At 46.0% G+C, this 19,161-nt stretch overlaps 2 protein-coding genes across 4 annotated transcripts; one reads left to right on the forward strand and one right to left on the reverse strand.

Annotated features, from left to right (window-relative positions):
• Positions 1-632: 632 nt before the first annotated feature.
• On the reverse strand, positions 633-17,144 carry LOC115767848 (E3 ubiquitin-protein ligase HECW2). Of its 3 annotated transcripts, XM_030712198.1 has the most exons (6): positions 17,071-17,144; positions 15,705-16,389; positions 12,847-15,641; positions 11,870-12,036; positions 1,935-2,123; positions 633-1,863 (listed from the first exon to the last, which is right to left on the reverse strand). In XM_030712198.1, the coding sequence occupies exons 2-6, from the start codon at positions 16,099-16,101 to the stop codon at positions 789-791; spliced, it is 4,623 nt and encodes a 1,540-aa protein (XP_030568058.1). In that variant the 5' UTR covers positions 16,102-16,389; positions 17,071-17,144; the 3' UTR covers positions 633-788. The 3 variants fall into 3 exon arrangements, with proteins under 3 accessions (XP_030568058.1, XP_030568061.1, XP_030568059.1); XM_030712201.1 differs by lacking the exons at positions 11,870-12,036; positions 12,847-15,641; positions 15,705-16,389; positions 17,071-17,144 and adding an exon at positions 7,492-7,621; XM_030712199.1 differs by lacking the exons at positions 11,870-12,036; positions 12,847-15,641; positions 15,705-16,389; positions 17,071-17,144 and adding an exon at positions 4,692-4,754.
• Positions 16,894-19,028, forward strand: LOC115767849 (pickpocket protein 28). Its single transcript, XM_030712202.1, has one exon. It carries the CDS (start codon positions 16,915-16,917, stop codon positions 18,634-18,636), a length of 1,722 nt encoding a protein of 573 aa, XP_030568062.1. The 5' UTR covers positions 16,894-16,914; the 3' UTR covers positions 18,637-19,028.
• Positions 19,029-19,161: the final 133 nt, after the last annotated feature.

Raw genomic sequence — 19,161 nt, forward strand, 5'->3', positions numbered from 1 at the left:
TAATCAGTTTTGTTCATAGTTTTTTTTTTTTTTTGTTTTAGTTTTTTTTTTTGGAATGCTAAGAAAAACGATTCAAAGTTTCGCTATGCTTTAACAACGAGCTTTAAGTTGTAAGTTTAAGTTGCAAAGTTCCTTTAGGCAGCTTTTAAGTAAACAAGTTCAACGGAACGAACTTTAGTTCAATAGTTCCAAGTCCAAGAGTTGTGTGGTTCCTAAGCGCAGTTTCTCATTGGTTCAGAGGCGTGTCTGTGTCTGTGTGTGTGTGTGTGTGTGTGTGTATCTTACGACTAATGACTGCAATGTGCGGCGCATTTGGGCGCTGGCAAAAATGTTGTTGAGGTAACGGTAACAGTAACGGTATTGGCAAAATCAAAGCGGCAAAGTTGAAACTTGCAAGCAACGCGATTCGCCAGCATATAATATATAAGAATAATTAATATATATATATATAAATGTGATATACACGATGATTTGCTCTGGGGTAAAAAAAAAAAAAACAGTCTGTTGAGCTAATCGATTTGCTGGCAACAACAATATGCCACTAATACATACAATAAATACGTTGGAAAAAAAACAATAATAATAATAAAAAAAAAATAGAAAATAATAAAAATAATAAGCAATGCGCTGGCTGAGAAAAAAATCAAATAAGAAGAAGCAAACACCATCAAATATCACGCATCAGCTACAAAATGCCAAGTGCAAATCTCAAGCCGAATCCACAACCGCATCCACATCCACATCGACATGCACATGCACATCCAGATGGCAATTAGTGTCTGGCGGATTTACTCGATGCCAAAGGTGTTGGTTTCCTCGACGGCAAGCAGCAGCTTCTCGTAGAGCAGCTCGGGCGTGGGATAGGGCGGCAGGTCCAGGCGATTGAAGCAGGTGTGCGCGCGGGGCAGGGCGTTCGGCTTGCCCCATTTCTCGATGCAGAAGCGCCGCGGGCCGGTGGAGCCGCGCAGCGCCGAGAAGCCCTCGTACGGTATGCTGGATGTGCCCGTGACGAACTGCAGCAGGCGCAGGCGCTGCTCGTTGCTGAAGCGCTCGATCACCTGCCAGAACCAGATGATCACCTGATGGTTGTCATGGTAGCCGGAACGGTATTCGGTGTTCAGACGCCAATCGTTGGTATCGATCTCGGCGGTGCCGGCTATAACCAGCTCCAGTTCGCGTGCATCAAAGACGGAGACCAGCCGCGAGTCAACCACCTCGTAGAAGCCGCGCACCAGCGACTCCGTTTGCTCCTGGACGCCGCGCTCCAAACGCCATTTGATCATTCGCTCTAGATACTCCTTCTTGTTCTTCTCATTCACAATGAGATTCTTGCCGCCCGGCTTCAGTTCGCGCTCGACAACGCGCCCCAGCAGCTCCTCGGTAACGCAGAAGGTCAGCCCTAGATCGATGCCAGTGCCAATATCGTTGTCCCGTATCCACTGCAGCGACTGATGGAACTCGTTGTCCAGTGACTCCAGATCGCTGAGGGCGACCGGCAGACGCAGCAGCGCCTTGTAGAAGGGACGCGTGAAGAACGCGTCCAGCAGATATTGATGGACCAGAGCGAGGCCCAGGACGCGCCCGCTAAACCGGAACCAGTCGTGGCAGTTGTCCACAAATGCCGACAACGGCGACACCTGCACGGTGTACGTATCGTTGGCGGAGTACTCGAACAAGCCGTAGTAGGGATTGAACAGTTCGCGGGACAGCAGAAAGAAGAATTCACGCGACGGTCCGCCATAGTCGAGGCCCTCCTCTGTGTCCCACAGCACGGCCAGCCGGCCGCGCTGCAGATCCTTCTTGTTGGCGGACATTATCCGACGGAATGCGTCCTCCAGCAGATGGCTGCGTCGTATGTGCAATCTGCCAAAAAAAAAAAAACAGCAACAATATATAAGAGTTTGCCCCAGCCACACATTTGGGCATTGACTTACTTCAGCTTGTGTGGTCCCTGGCCGTAACCCTTGGACTCCAGCTTGCGGTAGAAGCTGCGCAGCTTGGCCTCAAAGTCGCGACGGAATGGCGGCGGCGCCCTTTGCGGCATCCGGGAGCTGAGCACCGGCGAGCCCTGTGGACTGCGCTCCTCAATCGGAACATAGCTCATGATCTCCTGCTCGAAGAGGCTGCACAACGCGAAAGAGAGAGGGAGGAAGAGAGAGAGAGAGAGAGATTAGGAGAAAGATCACGTTGAGCTCTGGCATTGAATGCACATGTCAAAACATGGAGCTTAACTTATAACATTATTTCTGACCCGGCTCCAGCCGGGCCAGGCGTTAACTAATGGACACATTTTTCAATGGCCGCAATTGATTAGCTCTCCGTTTTCCCACTGGCTAAGCTGACAATCTACTAATGAGACCTATTAGCAGCTACGGCGACTCTTATCGGGTGCAGCCGACTGCCCGATACTCTGTCACAGTTCAATAACAGCTTATATATGGATCGATATGGATTTCACATTGATTTATCGATTGTCGTTTATCGTTTATCGATTCCAATAATTCAGTCAGTTATTTTCAAATGGCAACGTTCTGTACAGCAAAAGCGTTGCCACCTTTTCATTTTTCGTTTTGAATACAAGCAGGGTTGCCATTTAACAAGCACATTAATTATTAGAGCAGGGCTAAGGGCAGGCGAAGTAAGCGGCATTTATGGTATATTTATCCAAGCAAATATGCAAATGATATATGTTCGATGATTAGATATATGTTCATATATCGGGATATGAACTCTCTCGTTGGCATATGTTAGGCATCAAAAGCCCGAAAATAAATTGCAGCCCGCATCAAACTGGGCCTTGATTTTCCATTTGAAAAACGGCAAAACAAATTATCGAAAAACAAACAGACAAAAATGGGGAAACGAAAAAAACAAAAAAAAAAGCGCAGCCGGAAGAATTTAAGCTGACCGCAGCGGACCTTGGCGCGGCACTTTTCCCAATGGGCCCAGAAATCATGGGCTCCAATATTTCGTGGCACTGCGAGCATATTCTAATTGCCGATTCATAATTTGAATTTGAGTTGCGTTTTTTCTTTTTCTGGCTGTGCTATTTCGCGCTTACTTTTTGACCTTCAACTTGAATTTGAAAATTGGCCAATTAATAATACAAATTATGGCGATCGCTGACTGGCCGCCGGTCAAGAGGGGGGTGGAGGGAGGGAGGGGGGGGGGACTGGTGCGGGGCGTGTCGCCGTGCAACTAGTGACAACAGTTTGAGTGCAATTAACGCCTCTTTTGCGCGGCACGGAAATGACTAATTTCCAAAACCAAAAACAAAATACATAAAATATATATAAAAAAAAAACATAATAAATAAACTAAAATAATTTTAATGCGAATTGGTAACTGATCGGCAATATAATTTGAGCCGTGTCAAATTACTTTCAAAATTGACTAAATTTAACAAATTATTAACCAAAAAAAAAAAACAGCACAGGAAATTGCAATTAACTTAAATTAAAAGCGCGGAAAGCGCGCGACTTTAAACGCGACCGCGACTTTTAACGTAACCAATGCGGGCGCGCGTCGCCCACAGTGGTGCGTGCGTGCGGTGCTGCGCTCAGTGGTGTCATCTTCCCTGTTCTACTTACTCGACCGATGACAAACATGGGTCGGAGCAACAGTTTTGGGTGTGGTCAATCTTAATTGAATTAGCGCTGCGATCTTCCCTTCTTGGAACATGCACAAATATGGAATATGGAATGTGAAATGAAGGGGGCAAATTAATGCAGAGAGCGGACATGCAGAAACCTATTTCCAAGTAACTACGAATTGAAGTATTATTCATGATCAGATAATGTTTTAACGATATATTGATTTCCAACTTATTTCAAATGAGTTGTGGCAATGTACTCATTATTTTGACCACGACTGTGGGCATATACATATATCTCATATATAAACCCTTTTATCAGAAAGGGCTATTGAACCACTTTGCAAGAACTAACTCATGTATGCACGGCTTATCAGCAAGTAACTAGCCGGATGCATAAAAATGAATGTACTCACAAAACAAAAGCAAATAGAAAACTTCACAATGAGATTTATATGAAGAATGTAGAATGCGTAGAATGAGTACATGCCATATCTCACATTTATCTAAATAACTAAATAAAGCTAGTTGAGTCCCTTTGATATGCTGTATTTCTGCAATATTATACGTGTTAGTTCTTAATGAATAAAAAATAAAGATATGGTATATCTATTATTATTTAATATGCGTTCTAACTCTTTTGACAAATCCGCAATTGTGAGCGGAATATAAGTGAAAAATTGAGAACCAAAGCAAATGCCCATTACATTATAGATAACATATATTGAAAGACAAATAAATATGTGGGTTCTTTTTTGTCTATCTATAAATATTGTGGACAACATATGCTGTAGCCGCAACCTATTCGAAATACTAGCTGTCTCTGATTCCAGCTCTGGTAACAAGAAATCACAAAAGACGTCACCGGAAAACTGCAAATGCATACAAACACAAACACATACGAACTATGTTATTCAAAGATATTCCCAGGCTCAACTTCCAAAAACAAAACAAAACAAAATTCCAGAAATATGCAGAGTAAATGTATGCATGTATGTTGCATACGTATGTGCAGTATGCAAAATATGTTCGTACATCATGAAAATATGAGACGCTTTATGCTGGTCTCTTCCGCAACAACAACAACAACAACACTCACTTGGCCCACATGGTATTATAGGTATAGCTGAACTTGGAAAAGAGTCCCATTTGATTGGCGCAACCCTTGGCTGGTTGCAGGGCCCCGCTGGTTAATCAATTGGCGTACTTCAAAGAATTTAATTAAGTTTTTTATTTCAACAAAAACACAAAGTTCCAGCAGCCGCCACAAGCCAAATGTTGACGATCCGAAAACCGAAAAAAAAATATACCGACTGAGGTCTGCGCAGGTTCTCGAGCTCGAGCGTAGGTGCTGCAGTAAAACCCGTGCAGTTAGGAGAGGGCGAGAGAGAGCGAGGGAGAGAGGGAGGGAGAGGGCATGAGAGCAGGGCCCGATAGCATTGATAAGGCATATGGCTAGATAAAGCCATTGTGGGGGTATTACGAATTTAATAAAAAAAAACCGATGTCGCAAGTCGCAGGGTGGGAGAGTGGAGAGTGGAGAGTGGAGAGGGGAGAGGGGAGGGGGTGAGGGGCATGGGTAATCCGGTGGCAGTTGCAACAGTTGTTCGATTGTCACCAATTTACAATGTGGACAGCCCCAATTCGACGAGTGCCTCGATAAGCGGCCAACATGTTTCGGAACTCAATTGATTTCGATTGTTGTGCAATACGAGCGACAGGCACTTCAGCTGGACTCCCGCCGGATCCTTGAGCCAGTCATAAGTAATGGGAGCCCAGATCGTAAAAAAAAAAACGAAAAACAACAATACCCTGTGCTCCCTGGCAAGTGGCCAGCAGAAAGGGCATAATAGAGTTCTAGGCAATCTGTTAAATGTTTATCGATATAATATCGAAATTTATCGATTTTTTAGCAAGTTTTCTCTTCAGCATAGCTCAGAGATTATAAGAGCTATAGCAACCGAATTTGGTTACCCTATATAGAAAAATGATACGATCTGCAAAGATGGAAGTTATTCAAAACGGTGAGGGGGCAGCAAGGGGAAGCTAGAATATTTGCAGGGTATATTCGAGTCGTACTCCGGCAACAAGAGAATTCGTTTTGGAAAAGATGGCGATGTTGTTTGCGTTGCATTCCAGATTCAAGCAGAAACCAGAAACTGGGACACTTGAGAGACAGTTCAGGTTAGCCTCTTCTCTGGGTGGCAGAATCGTGAGAACTGCAGCATGTGGCAAGGAACTGCGCATAGCCGAGCTTCCTCTGCAACTCTGCAACTCTGCAACTATGCTGGGCAGTGTTTGGGGCATGTGAAAATTGCTTGCTACGCGTTATTTGTGGCCATTCAATGGCAAATGATTCATTTGGCGCTTATTTCGCTTTGTGTATGGTAAATAAAAATGGAATGCAAGCGTGTAATGCGAGAACTCAGGATGTTGACGTACTTGTCCGTGCCGCTTGAGTACGATAAATGCATAGACGGAAAGCTATGGAGTGGGTTAATCTCTTCGGTTAAGCAACTCTCAAAGAATTCTTCATATATTGTTCTCTTTAAATGCTTTAACAGAACGCTTTCAAGTTCCTTCAGGCTTAAAGCCAACAATTTTCAACTTGTTTTCATTAAAGATAAAAGACAACAAATTGACTAAATTGCATTTTGGCCCTTAATGCTTTGATATTTTAAGATCTTTAAACTCAATTTGTTGGCTGGTTTTTCCTTTCTGAACATCACTTTTGCATTTTTGGAAAACTAGACGACAAAGCTTTGTTTCCACCCACGAAACGAGGCTTTGTTGTCTTTCCAATGCCTTTAAAAACTTTGGCTCAGCTTTCAACCAAACTTTAAATTAAGTTTAAAGCTTGGCCTAAAAGGGGAAGGGCTAAGATTAGTTACGAATTCTAATCCGACGTTTACAAATATTCGGTCAAGGTTAAGACCAAAAATCTTAAAAATGAAAGCGAATCTATTAAATCGCCTTCGATTCTCAACAGACTAAGACTTGAAAAGAATAAGAGATATCTCATATTATATTATATTCCTGTGTCTCCAGGAATAACTAATTAAACTAGTTTAAAAGTTCAGTCATCACAAAGTCTTCTACAAATTTATACTTGAGTTAAACATAAAACTTGTTTTAAACTTTTAACGTATTTGTGCAATCAATTTATGTGCTCTACTTTGTAGAAAATATTTAAAAGTTCTACATAAAAATCTTAGAGAATAATCTAAAAAATGTTTGAACTAGTAAGAGGTTCTAGTCGGGAGCTCCCGACTAGGGGATACCCTGAAACCTCTTCCTTCAACATCAACTGCATATATATATTCTATTTTAGAAGTTATATGTCAAATTTGGTGACTCTGGCTCTTATTATTTACCAAAATTGCCCAAAAAACAGGATATCGATATCGATTTTTATCGATTGCTTGCAAACGGAGTAAGTTATCGATTATCGGAAACAAACTGCGCGGGAACTAGGAGCATCTACATCTAAAATTTCAAGTCTCTAGCTCTTATAGGTTCTGAGATCCTTGCGTTCATACATACGGACGGACGGAGAGACAGACGGACATGGCTCGATCGACTCGGCTATTGATGCTGATCAAGAATATATATACTTTATGGGGTGGGAGATGCTTCCTTCTGCCTGTTACATACATTTGGCTTTCGCACAAATACAATATACCCTTATACCCATTTTTAATGGGTTTAGGGTATAAAAAGTGAAACATGTGAGGGATAAGCAAGTGGATTGCTTATGCCAAGTGCTGTGAATCTTTACTCCAGACTTGTGTGTATTTCACAAATGCAAGTAATTCCCACAAATTTAGTCATGATCCGAATATATTTGTTGAGCCGGGGTTGCGGGGAGCTTGCGATTTTGGGCTAGGTTAGTTACTTACACGGCCCACACGATGTAGGCGGCCTTGGATAGAAAGCCCATTTTGTAGTACGCCCAGAGCCTTGACCTCTGGATGCTTGAACATGCCGTTGAATGCTTGAAATTCTTTCAGAACTGTTCACAGCACAGTTTAAAGTCACAGTAAAAAATAATAAACTAAAAACAAGCTCACAGTTTTAATTTAATATTAAGTAGTTCTTAGTTTTTTTCGTATATTTATTTATTTATGATTTTTTTTTTGTGTTTTGTTTTTCTTTCGTTTGTTGTTATTTTCGATACTGCGGCGATTTGCACGCGCTGACAGTTAAAATGCTTCTGTTTTTTGATTTTTTTTTTTTTGTTGTTGTTTGTTTGGTGTCAGTTTTTTCAGTTTAAAGAGGCGCGCGAAATCGAACGAGAACAACAACAACAATATCGGAGTAGGAGTCGGAGTCGGAGTCAGTGTCGGAACCGGAGTCGGAGTTAGTTTTTATTCGAGGCCGAGGCGCGAACCCGGCGCATTTATAATGTCGAATAGCAAACGCAGAATGGACGCGTTTTGTCTAGCGCCCAGCCGATAAATATGGAATTGGAAATGGAATTAGGCGAGCGCACAAAATAAACAACAACAACAACAACAACAACAAATACAAAGCAAAGAAAATTATTTAATTGTAGTTCTTTTTTATGTTTGTGTGCGCCGAAGTGCAGCCGAAGCGCAGACGAACAATTGCCGAACTTTAAGTTCTGCTGCGCCGACAGCAGCTGCTGCGGCTACTGCTTCAAGAACCAATAGACGCTGACGACGCCGACGCTGACGCCGACGGCGGCTGCGCAGCTCTGGGCTAACGGGGGACTGTGGCTGACTCATGGGTGGTGCACTTTTTTTCGATTACGCTTGCGCTGACCGCCAGAGGGCCGAAGCATGTGTGCAACGATGACGACTGTGGCGTTGGTCATGGTTAAAGCTGTGGCTCATCAGCCGATCGCCGGCTGCTATTTTTTGTTTTTGTTTTGGTGGCGAGGGGGCGTCCCTCTGACTGGGTCTGGCTAGAAGTGGGGGCTGGTAGTTTGACCTAAAGGCGCGTCATGCATTTAGCACGCCCAAGCCCAAGCCCAAGCCCAAGCCCAAGCCCAGGCCCAGGCCCAATGAACTGTAAACCATGCGAGACGACAGCAACCAACGGGCAAGATTCTCCTTCAATGGGTCAAATAACAAACACAAATAGACCCTCAACAGTAACTGAAAAGCTGAAAGCTTGTCAACGCTTCAGTTGTGACAAAAACGCTGCCCCAATGATCATCATCATCATCATCATGAGCAGCAGCAGCAGCAGCGTTGCCAATAATGACGATGACGTCGTTGCCACACCCCCACCCCGAGACGGAACGCTGCAGCTGAAGCCGGCGCTGAAACCCTGCCTAGCCAATAAATTATGGTTTATTGGCAACGCTCATTTGTCGCCGGCCGCAGCCCCAAAAAAAAATAAGAAGAAAACAACTGAAATTGGGTTAAACAGCGTCTCGCCGCGTCTCCTCTTCAAGGGATTAGCGCGAACATAAAAAGTGGAGTGCCAAGCGCAAGGCTAACTAGTATTTGTAGATTCTCGCTGAAAGGGGCGCGGCTAAAACTAAATTTTACACATAATTTATGAAAAACCGTAATATGTTGATAAGCTGTTCGCACAGGGTGACTCTTGCGTCAGATCGACAGTGTTGAACGGGAGTGAAAGGGAGAGAGGTATTGTGAATGAGGCCAGATGTTAAAGCTTTGCTGCACATTCAAGTGTTGTGCAAGCAATATTTATCGATTTAATTTAACTATAATGTGCAGGAAAGGCTTCTCCTTTATAAAGAGCACGACCCTTTAGCTAATAGACAATTTTGCGAAAAAATATCTTCTTCTCTTCTCATCATTTGTGAACTTGTAGTCAAGTTAGGTCAATTCAATATAGAGGGTATCTCCTAGTTGAGCACTCTTGAAAAGCGCACTGTTTTGGTATGCCCTTGTAAAAGTTTGTCCGTCTCTCGAAAAAATAGTTAAAGCTATCGTCGTGAAAGTTTCTTTTGCAGATATCTTTATCAAGATATCTTTCTTTATCAAGATATCTAGAATCTAAACTTAGCAATTATTAGTTTTACCTTGATTCCCAGGTAAAAGCATCGACATCGGTCCAGTATGTCATACATAATTGGATTTTTATTTTGTTTTTTAAGGTATCTAAGCAAAACTAGGCATTTGCGAGTTCTACCATACTCCACATTTGTTTATAGATAATCTTCAGACAAGCTCGAACCTGCTAGATTGTAAGGCGATAACAAACTGAAGGAAGTAAAATGTTTGCAACATTTAAATGGAACACCCTGTTAAGGGGCCTTCATACTAAATTGTAAAGAGATAACAAACTGAAAGTAAAATGTATGCAACATTTAAATGGAACACCCTGTTAAGGGGCCTTCCCCTAAATTGTAAAGCGATAACAAACTGAAAGTAAAATGTATGCAACATTTAAATGGAACACCCTGTTAGGGGACCTTCTCACTAAATTGTAGGGCGTTAACAAACTGAAAGAAGAAATCTATGCAACATTTAAATGGAACACCCTGTTAAGGGCCTTCCCCTAAATTGTAAAGCGATAACATACTGAAAGAAGAAGAAATGTACGCAACATTTAAATGGAACACCCTGTTAAGAGGCCTTCCTACTAAATTGTAAAGAGATAACAAACTGAAAGTAAAATTTATGCAACATTTAAATGAAACACCCTGTTAGGGGACCTTCTCACTAAATTGTAGGGCGTTAACAAACTGAAAGAAGAAATCTATGCAACATTTAAATGGAACACCCTGTTAAGGCGCCTTCCGCACTTTGATGAAAACTCAATCAAATTTAGTTGAAGAAAGATCCTGTTAGATTCGACATCTTAAAAGTATTTGCTTATAATTTATTCAAGCAGTGTTGGCGCAATCCCATATAGAGAATAGTTGAATGTGGGATGCAAACTTATCTTATCAACATGCACATGTTGGCGTTTACTTCCAGCAGGTAGGTGGAGTGTCCACTCCCACGGCAATGCCAGCTCGGATTTGGTCGCCCGGTTTTTGGGGTGCAATGAAGCGCGACAATTTGTCTAATCGAATGCAATTAAATCGCACAATTTCAATTGGTTGGGGCTGGGCTGTTTGAAGCTGTCTTGGATAATGCCAGCTAATCTGTGGCTTAATCTTTTAACAACATGTCAGATTAGGGTCAGAAAATGCATGTGAATATTTCTCATATTTCCTCAATAGTTGTGGTTGAGTCAACGCTTTGAAGAAATATTGCCAATTAGACAATAAATATCAGCTAGCCAGCTAATGGCTCAGGAGCTGGTGCTGTAGGAGGTTCGGGCAATTTGTAGCTTTACAAATATTTTGTTAACCTCGCTAAAGTTGTTGTTGTTCTTGTTGTTGTTGTTGTTATTAAAAGTGTTTTGGAAAATAAGCGAACAACCTTCGCAGCGATTTTCAAATGCAATTAACACACACACACACGCGGTCGACAACAACGTCGCCGAGCGCACTCAAGCAGGACGACCAAGTCACCACCAACACCACAAACAGAACCACCAACACCACAAACCGACCACCGATCGATCCATTGAGCGCGCGGCTCGCTGATGAAGACGCGACACTGCAATGCAATGCAATTTGTGCCAAAGCCTTTGCCAAGTGCAACTGATGGCTATGACTGTGACTTCTGTGACTGGCAGTAAAAGGTTAAAATGAACTTGTCGGGCGTGCCCAACGAGAAGATACCCTAATGCCTTTAAAGACATTCTAGCTACCTTCCATACATGAATGAATTCGCAGGTCTTCCCTTAACTATACGTAATACGTTTGTGATGAGGTTCGGTGCTTATTGTCCGATCGAAAAGGCCATAGCAAGAGCATTGCTGTAGAAAGCTCTCAAATATTGGAAAGTTATCTTCTTCAAAAAGAAAGCAAGTCTCATAATCGATTTTTATCGATATTTTTGTAATGTCAAAATAGATTGACAAAATATGATAAACTCATTTTGCGTTTTGCATAGGGGAATGCATATTTCAGACAAACGGAAGGATGGCTAGCTAGACTAAGTTCCTTGTCCTGTTCAAGAATATGGTATATACTTTATGGGATCAAAAATGCTCAGATTGTAAGCACAGACGCTTTTCAAGAACATATTCTCGTATATCCTCTTTTGGCTATTTAACTAGATCTCGAATATATAAAGGATTTCTAGAGGATAAGTTGAGTGAGTTTCTTTAGCATAATTTTCCCACAATTCCCTCTCGTTCTGATGGGGCTCAAGTAAGCCGCAACAACAATACGTTTTTCAAGCCCGATCATGTGGAATATATATTTTGATAGGCACTTACCTAAGCAATATAGTCAATTGCAAATCGTGGCCCAGACGCTCCAAGGCGGGCACGCCCTCAACTCTCAGAATGTTTATTTTTTCGCGCAGCGATCGGGACACCGTATGCTGGCCCTGCCGTTCGCGTAGAATCTCCAAGATGTTGGGTTGACGCAGAAATGCGATAACCTGCCATAAAAACGGAAAAGTAAATGGGTTACAATTAAGTGTGAGACGTAAACGATTAACAGAGGACATGCTTGGGAGAGAATATTAAACCATTTAGGAATGGATGAAGAGCCGAAACCTGAGACAAGGTTTTGGAAATGTTGGATTCATAATTGAAGTCCACACAACTCTTGTATACTGGCGGGTATTGCCCGGCCTTGCCCGTGGCACGTATACAAATTATCTCAAAGCTCTTATGTAGAGCTTTGAAAACAAGTTTGAAGCAAATTGGACAAAACTTAGAACTTCAGCAAAAAAAATCATTAAAATGCACTTTCCACAACTTTCTGCGAATAGCGTGAAACACGTCTCAAATGATTTTATCATACAGATCCTTGGAAATCAGTTTGAACACCAAATGTCACCCAGCAAATCTTTGACCTCCATTTCCAGCAAGGTGGAATGGATCTTTCGAAAAGTGTAAAACACCACTCAAATGAATTTGAACAAAGATCTTTGAAAATGAGTTTAAGACCGAACGGATGGTAAACAAAAAAAAATTGCACACAAAAGATTTTCGATATTTTTGCACACTTGCGGATGGAATTTCCCGAAACTCCGTTTTAACGTGCACCTTCCCCACATAAGTGAAAATTTCAGCTTCCTAACTCTTTCGGTTTGGGCTGTACCTTGATCATCAATCAGTCAGTCAGTCAGTCAATCAATCAGTTGGTCAATAAGTCAGTCATTCAGTCAGTTAGGACAGTTTTATAAATAGAGATATGTGTATCTGTCGGGATAATTAGTTTGGAGTACGTTTCTGGTACTCACCTTTTCATTGTAAGCTATCGGCACATCCTCTGGGCCGGACGCAGTGGCTCCGCTGGTGCTGGGGCCGCCGACGGCGCCGCTCAGGCTCAGCGCGCAGGCGATGGCCGCCGCCGTAGTGCAGTTGTGTGTAGATGCAGCGGCGGCTGCAGCTTGATTGAGACTGCTCCGACATGGTCGGGGTGGCGGCAGCGGCGGTACGCCCGAGACAGTTGCGCCAGAGCTGCCGGAACTGCCGGAGCTGCTGGAGTTGATGTGGCCGCTGGTGGCCGACAGGCAATTGCCATCAACCAGATCCGGTTGCGGCTGTTGCAAATATTGTTGTTGATGGTGATGCTGGTGCTGCTGCTGCTGGCGATGACGAACAACGCGTGGGCATTCGAGAGGCAGGCGAGGATCCATAAAGGACGTCTTGCGATGCTGGTGATCGATGAAGAACTGCTTGCCGGACTGATCCATTTTGGTCTCCCAACAGGAGGGCAGCTCGCGGCTCAGCTGGGCAAATGTGTTGACAAGCGCCACCAGATCCTTGTTGTACTGATAGCGCTGGAAGCACTGCGGATCGCGACGAATCCGCATTACCATATGCTTGAGCGCCGCGTTCCGATTGTAAATGGCCAGCGCCGCCTCGTTGGTGTGCAGCAGAGAGTAAAAGTCGGGACGGCAAAGCATCAGCACCGCCGGATGTATGGCCAGATTTAGCGAGCCGGGCGCCACAGCTGCCCCAGCCCCAGCCCCAGTCCCACCGCCAGCAGCGCCAGCGGCAACAGTTGTGGATGACGCCGATGCAGTTGTCTGACGGGGAAGACTATACAGCTGACTGGGACCATGGCCAGTGGACGGGTCGGCGGCGTGCAGCGAGAGGCGATTCTCGTTGGTGATGGTGCGCCGTATGGACTGATAGCGTCTGTCCAGCTGCTGGCGATGGTGCTGCTCGCGACCGCCGGGACCTGTGCTGGGACCAGGACGCTGCCAGGATGTGGTGCGAGTTGTGTGATCAATATAGAATATGCGCCCATGACTGTCCATGCGTGCCTCCCATGCGGGCGGCAAAGGCGGATCCGTGCCGCTGGCACTCTCCATGATGCCAGCTCCCGCGCCGGCGCCAGCGCTCGCGGCAGCTGCTGCCGCTGCCGCCGCCGCCGCTGCTGCTGCACTGCGTTCCGGAATGGAGGGCAGACGTGTGCTGCTTATGTGCAACATATCATTGTTGTCATCGGCATCCGCATCCGCTGACCGCGCGCCAGCTGGTGAGCCAGGCGGTGTCTGCAGTTGGTTGTAATCCATTTGACTAGAGTTCGGCTCCACTGTGCCGGCAGTGCTGGAGTTGGCAGTGACGGCCTGCAGACGTGCATGCCGGCGCGCATGATGCGTGGGCGTGGGCGGACAAATGAGTCCACCAGCAGCTGCAGCTCCTCCGCCGCCGCCCACGCGCTTCAACAGTCGCTGCTGTGGACGCTGCGCATGGAAAGTGGACGGCGGCGCCATGGGCAGCGGCAGAATTGTCTCCAGGCCACCGACGCCGCGTCCGCGCGTGGGCGAGTGTTGCTCGGGACTGAGGCTGAGATCCAGCGGAGAGACGCTGCGCGTGGAACAGCCCGAGGGCGGACTGCGCTGACGCTTGGGCGAAAGCAGCAGCCGTGGCGAATTGTTGCTGCTGCTGCTGCCAGGCAGATGATAGGGTTCATCCGTGGCCGTGCCGGCGCCGGCGCCCTTGCCATTGGACAGGGCACGCGTCAGAGGTCGATGCTGTCGCAGATAGGGAAAGTGATGGCCCCCAAGGCCATTGGCGGCGGCAACAGAGCTGCAGCTGGCGCCAGAGCTGGTGCTGGCCATGCTGTTGTGCTGCTCCTGGAGGGGGAACGTGGGAAACTCATAGGTTAAATGGGCGGGCACCTTCTGGGTGCTGATCGTATTGATGTAGCTGTCGGGTCCAATCTTTTTCTGAATGAGCGGCTTAAATCGCATGGGCGGCGGACTGGCCTCCGGCGGCTGGCCAAGCAGGCGCAGCGGCGAGCTGTTGTTACTGCTGGCACCGCTGTAGCTTGGCCCATCTTCCGTGGGCATGCGCTCATCCGTATCGAGTATATCAAATTTGAAGACATCACCCTGCAGCTTTAGCTCGCGTCCAATGGCGCGCGGCGGCCACGAGCGCTCTAGCGGACGATGCTGTGCAGGCTGTCGCAGATGCTTTTGACGACCCTGCGCACCGCTGCTCAAATAGGCGCTGGCCTGCAGAGCCGCTGCCGCGCCCAACAGACTCTCGACGGCAGCCGCCTCTTCGTCGACATCGTCATCCTCCTCCTCCTGTTGGTGCTGGTGGTGGTGGTGGTGCTGCTGCTGCTCCTCCTCCTCCTCCTGTTGCTCCTGGAGTTCGGAAACGCTCAGCGTGTCCACCATTTCGGCGGGTACCGTTTCAAAGCATTCGCGCGCCACCCACAAATTGAAGCTATCGCCATTGGATACCGTTGTCGTGGCTGCCGCACTTGGTTTGGTTCTCTTCTTGGAGCCACCGTTTTGGGGCGACAGCGTCCATGACTTGCGACGGGCACCGCCGCCAACACTACAGCTGCCCTCGCTGCCAATGCTGCCGTTGCACGAGCTACTCGGCGATAGAGTCGCCACCGATGCCGATGCCGATGCCAATGCCGTGCTGCCGGGCATCTCACAGGACTTGGTCGTGAGCAGCGCCTGATGTTGATTTCGTGGTCGTGACGAGTCGCTGGCAGCCGTTGAGTCGGTCGCTGCTCCCAGCTGGCTAATTTCGTTGTTTGTCTCATGTTGCAAGTCTCTTGGAGCTGATAGAAGGATGCACAAATTAGCTGGTCCAATAAAATGAGAAAAGCGTGTGGGTCACTTACTGTGGTTGCGCATCACAACATCGTTGCTGGCATCCGGTTCTGGCTGCTGCACCTGCCCAATATCCGGCTGCTGCTCTGTGCGTCTATTGCTCTCATCGTGCTCGGCATCTGCATCTGCATCTGCATCGCTAACATTCACTCTGACGTCACTGGCCAATGTCAACGCACTTTGGAATGCCGTTTCCAGCTCATCGCTTTCATTGCCATTGCGCGCCTCGAAGTAGGCATCCTTGGCATCGTCATCGTCATCCTCACCATCGTCATCGTCGTCATCATCATTGTCCGCTTGCCCGTCATTCTTCTGCGTTGTTGTCACTTGGCTGTCTTGCTCAGCATCCGCTGCGCCCTCAACAACAGTTACGATGCCCGCTGCGGTAACGTGCGCTGGAGGCTCCATGCTTGCTGTCCCCCGCTTACCCCACCCCAACTGCTGCTGCTGCTGATGCTGCTGCTGCTGCTGCTCTACTTTTTTATAGATTTCTTGTTTCGCATAATATTGGCTGCTACTGTCACTGGCTGCGCTGCTGCCTGCTGATGGTGGTGCTGCTGCTGGTGCTGCTGCTGCGTCGTTGTGTTCTTGCTATCGATAATTTTGAATGTTAGCAAACAGCTGTTTATTGGACCTTCATCTTTAACCACCACTGTACGCAGTGTACAATTGTACATTGCCCTATTTGCAACAACACTGCAATAGACAAACGAAAGCAGAACATAAACAAAAGTATGGCCAGCAACAAACAAGTGTGCCCAGCATGTTTTGGTATTTTTTTTTGCTGCATGTGCCAACTCTATAATATACTAAATAATACCGAAGGGATTTTTTGAATTTTTGGCGCTGGCACGTAAAAATAATAACCCGAATGCCGCAAGAAATGTATTGAATAGAAATCGCTTTAATATTGTATGTTGATTGAGATCTTAAAATGGATGTAAACAGGTTGAAGGGGTCTCCTTAAGATTACTTGATTCAAAATAATTAAATATTTTGAATACATTCAATTATGAAACAATAAAACACCGTATAAACTATTCTTACACCATATACTCCTATTTCTAGGCCATGTTTGTGACACGATCAGCGTACTTGTCGCAAAGCACAAATTACGGTACACACACACACACACACACACACACACACAGACACACTGTCTAATCGTTTAATTCTAATGCTGGATTTTTCCTACCTGATTCCTGTTGTCTTGTTGAAACCATGTTTGTGCGCGCCAAGAGTTACGAAATGGATGGCAGTATGTCTGTGCCGGATGCAGACATGGAGAGCAACAACGACGGCATCGATCTGACATCGAAAAAAACACGCCACCCGGCAATCGGAAAACCCCTGTGCAAATGCTTCGTAAATACGTACCAGGAATATTGCCAGCAATCCTCCATACACGGCGTGCAGTATCTGGGCGAGGAGCAGCGGCCGATTAAGGAGCGCGTCTTTTGGCTGTCCGTGTTTGTGGTGTCCATTTACTGCTGCGCCACGCTGATCAACAGCGCCTACACCAAGTGGAATGAGACTCCAGTGATTGTTAGCTTTGCGGAAAGATCAACGCCCGTCTGGAATATACCCTTTCCGGCGGTCACCATATGCTCGGAGACGAAACGTGTGGTTAAAGCGAATAGCAACAATTCCTTTGCGAATCTCTACAACCAGTTCTCGCATGATATGCGAGCGACGCGCATTTTCAAGCCACAAAATATCACCGCCATTGAAATGGATGAGTTTCGCACGCTGCTCCATGTATGCAATACGCACATCATAGATCGTGATATGCCACTAATACCCGGAGAGGATCTGGACTATTTTGCGGTGCTGGAGCACATGCTGCCGCCCTTCGAACGGTATTTCTTCTATTGCCGCTGGCTAAGTCGATTCAACGAGTGCGACAAATACTTTCGCCGAACGCTGACAGAGGAGGGCATCTGTTATACGTTCAATGGGATGCGGCCCACCGATATTTATCGTGAGGACACGTATCAGTATAATCACAGCGAAGTGGAGAATGTCACACAATCGACCTGGAGCCTGGAGACCGGCTATGATCCGGCCAGCGATGTGGAAACATATCCGGCACGGGTGCTCAGCGCCGGTGCCCGTTCGGGCATATTTATGACGCTGCAAAGTTTCAAGCAGGAGGTCGACTACGCCTGCCGTGGCCCAGTGCAGGGTTTCAAGGTGCTGCTGCATGCGCCGGACGATGTGCCGCAGGTGTCCAAGCAGTTTGTGCGCATACCCATGGGCAGGGAGGTGCTCATTGCCGTTAAGCCCAGCATGATAACCACATCCGCCGGCATTGCCGAATATCATCCACAGCGGCGACAGTGCTTCCTCAGCCGCGAGCGATCGTTGCGCTTCTTCAAGGTATACTCCGAGTCCAATTGCCAGCTGGAGTGCCTGGCCAACTTTACGCTGACCAAATGCGGCTGTGTCAAGTTCTCGATGCCGCGCAGCCTGGACATGCCGGTCTGCGGTGAGGACAAAATCTATTGCTACAATCTGGCTGAGCGCGAGCTGCTTGTGCGCGAATTCCATCGCGTTCGCAGCCTAAACGTTGTCGGCGAGGCGCCGAGGGGCGTGGAGACTGCATGCAATTGCATGCCCGCCTGCACCTCGCTGGTGTACAACACGGAGATCTCGCAGGCCAACTTTGATTTGGAGGAAATGCTGGCCGCCGAAGGCGACACAGAGTTCATGCGCGACTATCCCGGCTCCCAGATGTCCAGGCTCTCAATTTACTTCAAGCAGAGCCAGTTCATTACCTCGAAACGATCCGAGATGTATGGCGTGACCGATTTTTTGGCCAACTGCGGCGGTATCTTTGGCCTCTTCATGGGCTTCTCAATACTCAGCATGGTGGAGTTGTTGTACCATTTTACTTTACGTTTCGGCGTCAATCTGAAACATTTGCTTAAAGTGGATTTATAGACGGTTTTAAACTCGCTGCGCAGGCTCAAGTTTTGTGCTGTTCATCCGCAACTCGCATGTTGCGCGTGCAAAACAGATCAAAATCCCTATAATATAAGTATTTGAATTGTTTTTTTAATGTTAATTGTTAAAATATTTTGTATGTACACATTTTTAGAATTATTTTTGTGAAATTTCAATCCAATACGCAAAAAATCTGTCTAAAGCAGAACGAAATACTTCAAATATTTGCGAAACGTGTTTTTGGATCGATTCTATTTTGCGCTATTTGTTGCCGAGTCGAAAACAAGCTAAGGGCAATGTACCCATAATAGATATAATATTAGCTACAAGCATTAGAACAATTTTGTTTTAAATAATAATAAAAGAGCTTAAATCCGTTTTGGTGTTTAAAACTTGATATGTTTATGCAAATTTGTTGTTTGCAGCCTTGGCAATCAGTTGTTTTGGGCTTGCCACCTGGCAAAAGTTATAAAGGTTGCCACACTTTTGCAGAAATTTGTTAGTCAGCCCTGGTTATATTTC

This window comes from Drosophila novamexicana, unplaced genomic scaffold (assembly GCF_003285875.2).
Source record: "Drosophila novamexicana strain 15010-1031.04,08,12 unplaced genomic scaffold, DnovRS2.1 tig00001466-arrow-arrow-pilon, whole genome shotgun sequence".
NCBI lineage: Eukaryota > Metazoa > Arthropoda > Insecta > Diptera > Drosophilidae > Drosophila > Drosophila novamexicana.

Bases quoted from the DNA above. Each gene is read 5' to 3' on its own strand.
- LOC115767849 (XM_030712202.1), top strand. From the start codon at position 16,915: ATGTTTGTGCGCGCCAAGAGTTACGAAATGGATGGCAGTATGTCTGTG.
- LOC115767848 (XM_030712198.1), bottom strand. From the start codon at position 16,101: ATGGAGCCTCCAGCGCACGTTACCGCAGCGGGCATCGTAACTGTTGTT. The intron at 15,642-15,704 runs GTAAGTGACCCA...TCCTTCTATCAG, and splicing joins TGTTGTGATGCGCAACCACA to CTCCAAGAGACTTGCAACAT. The intron at 12,037-12,846 runs GTGAGTACCAGA...TTTTTATGGCAG, and splicing joins CGATAGCTTACAATGAAAAG to GTTATCGCATTTCTGCGTCA.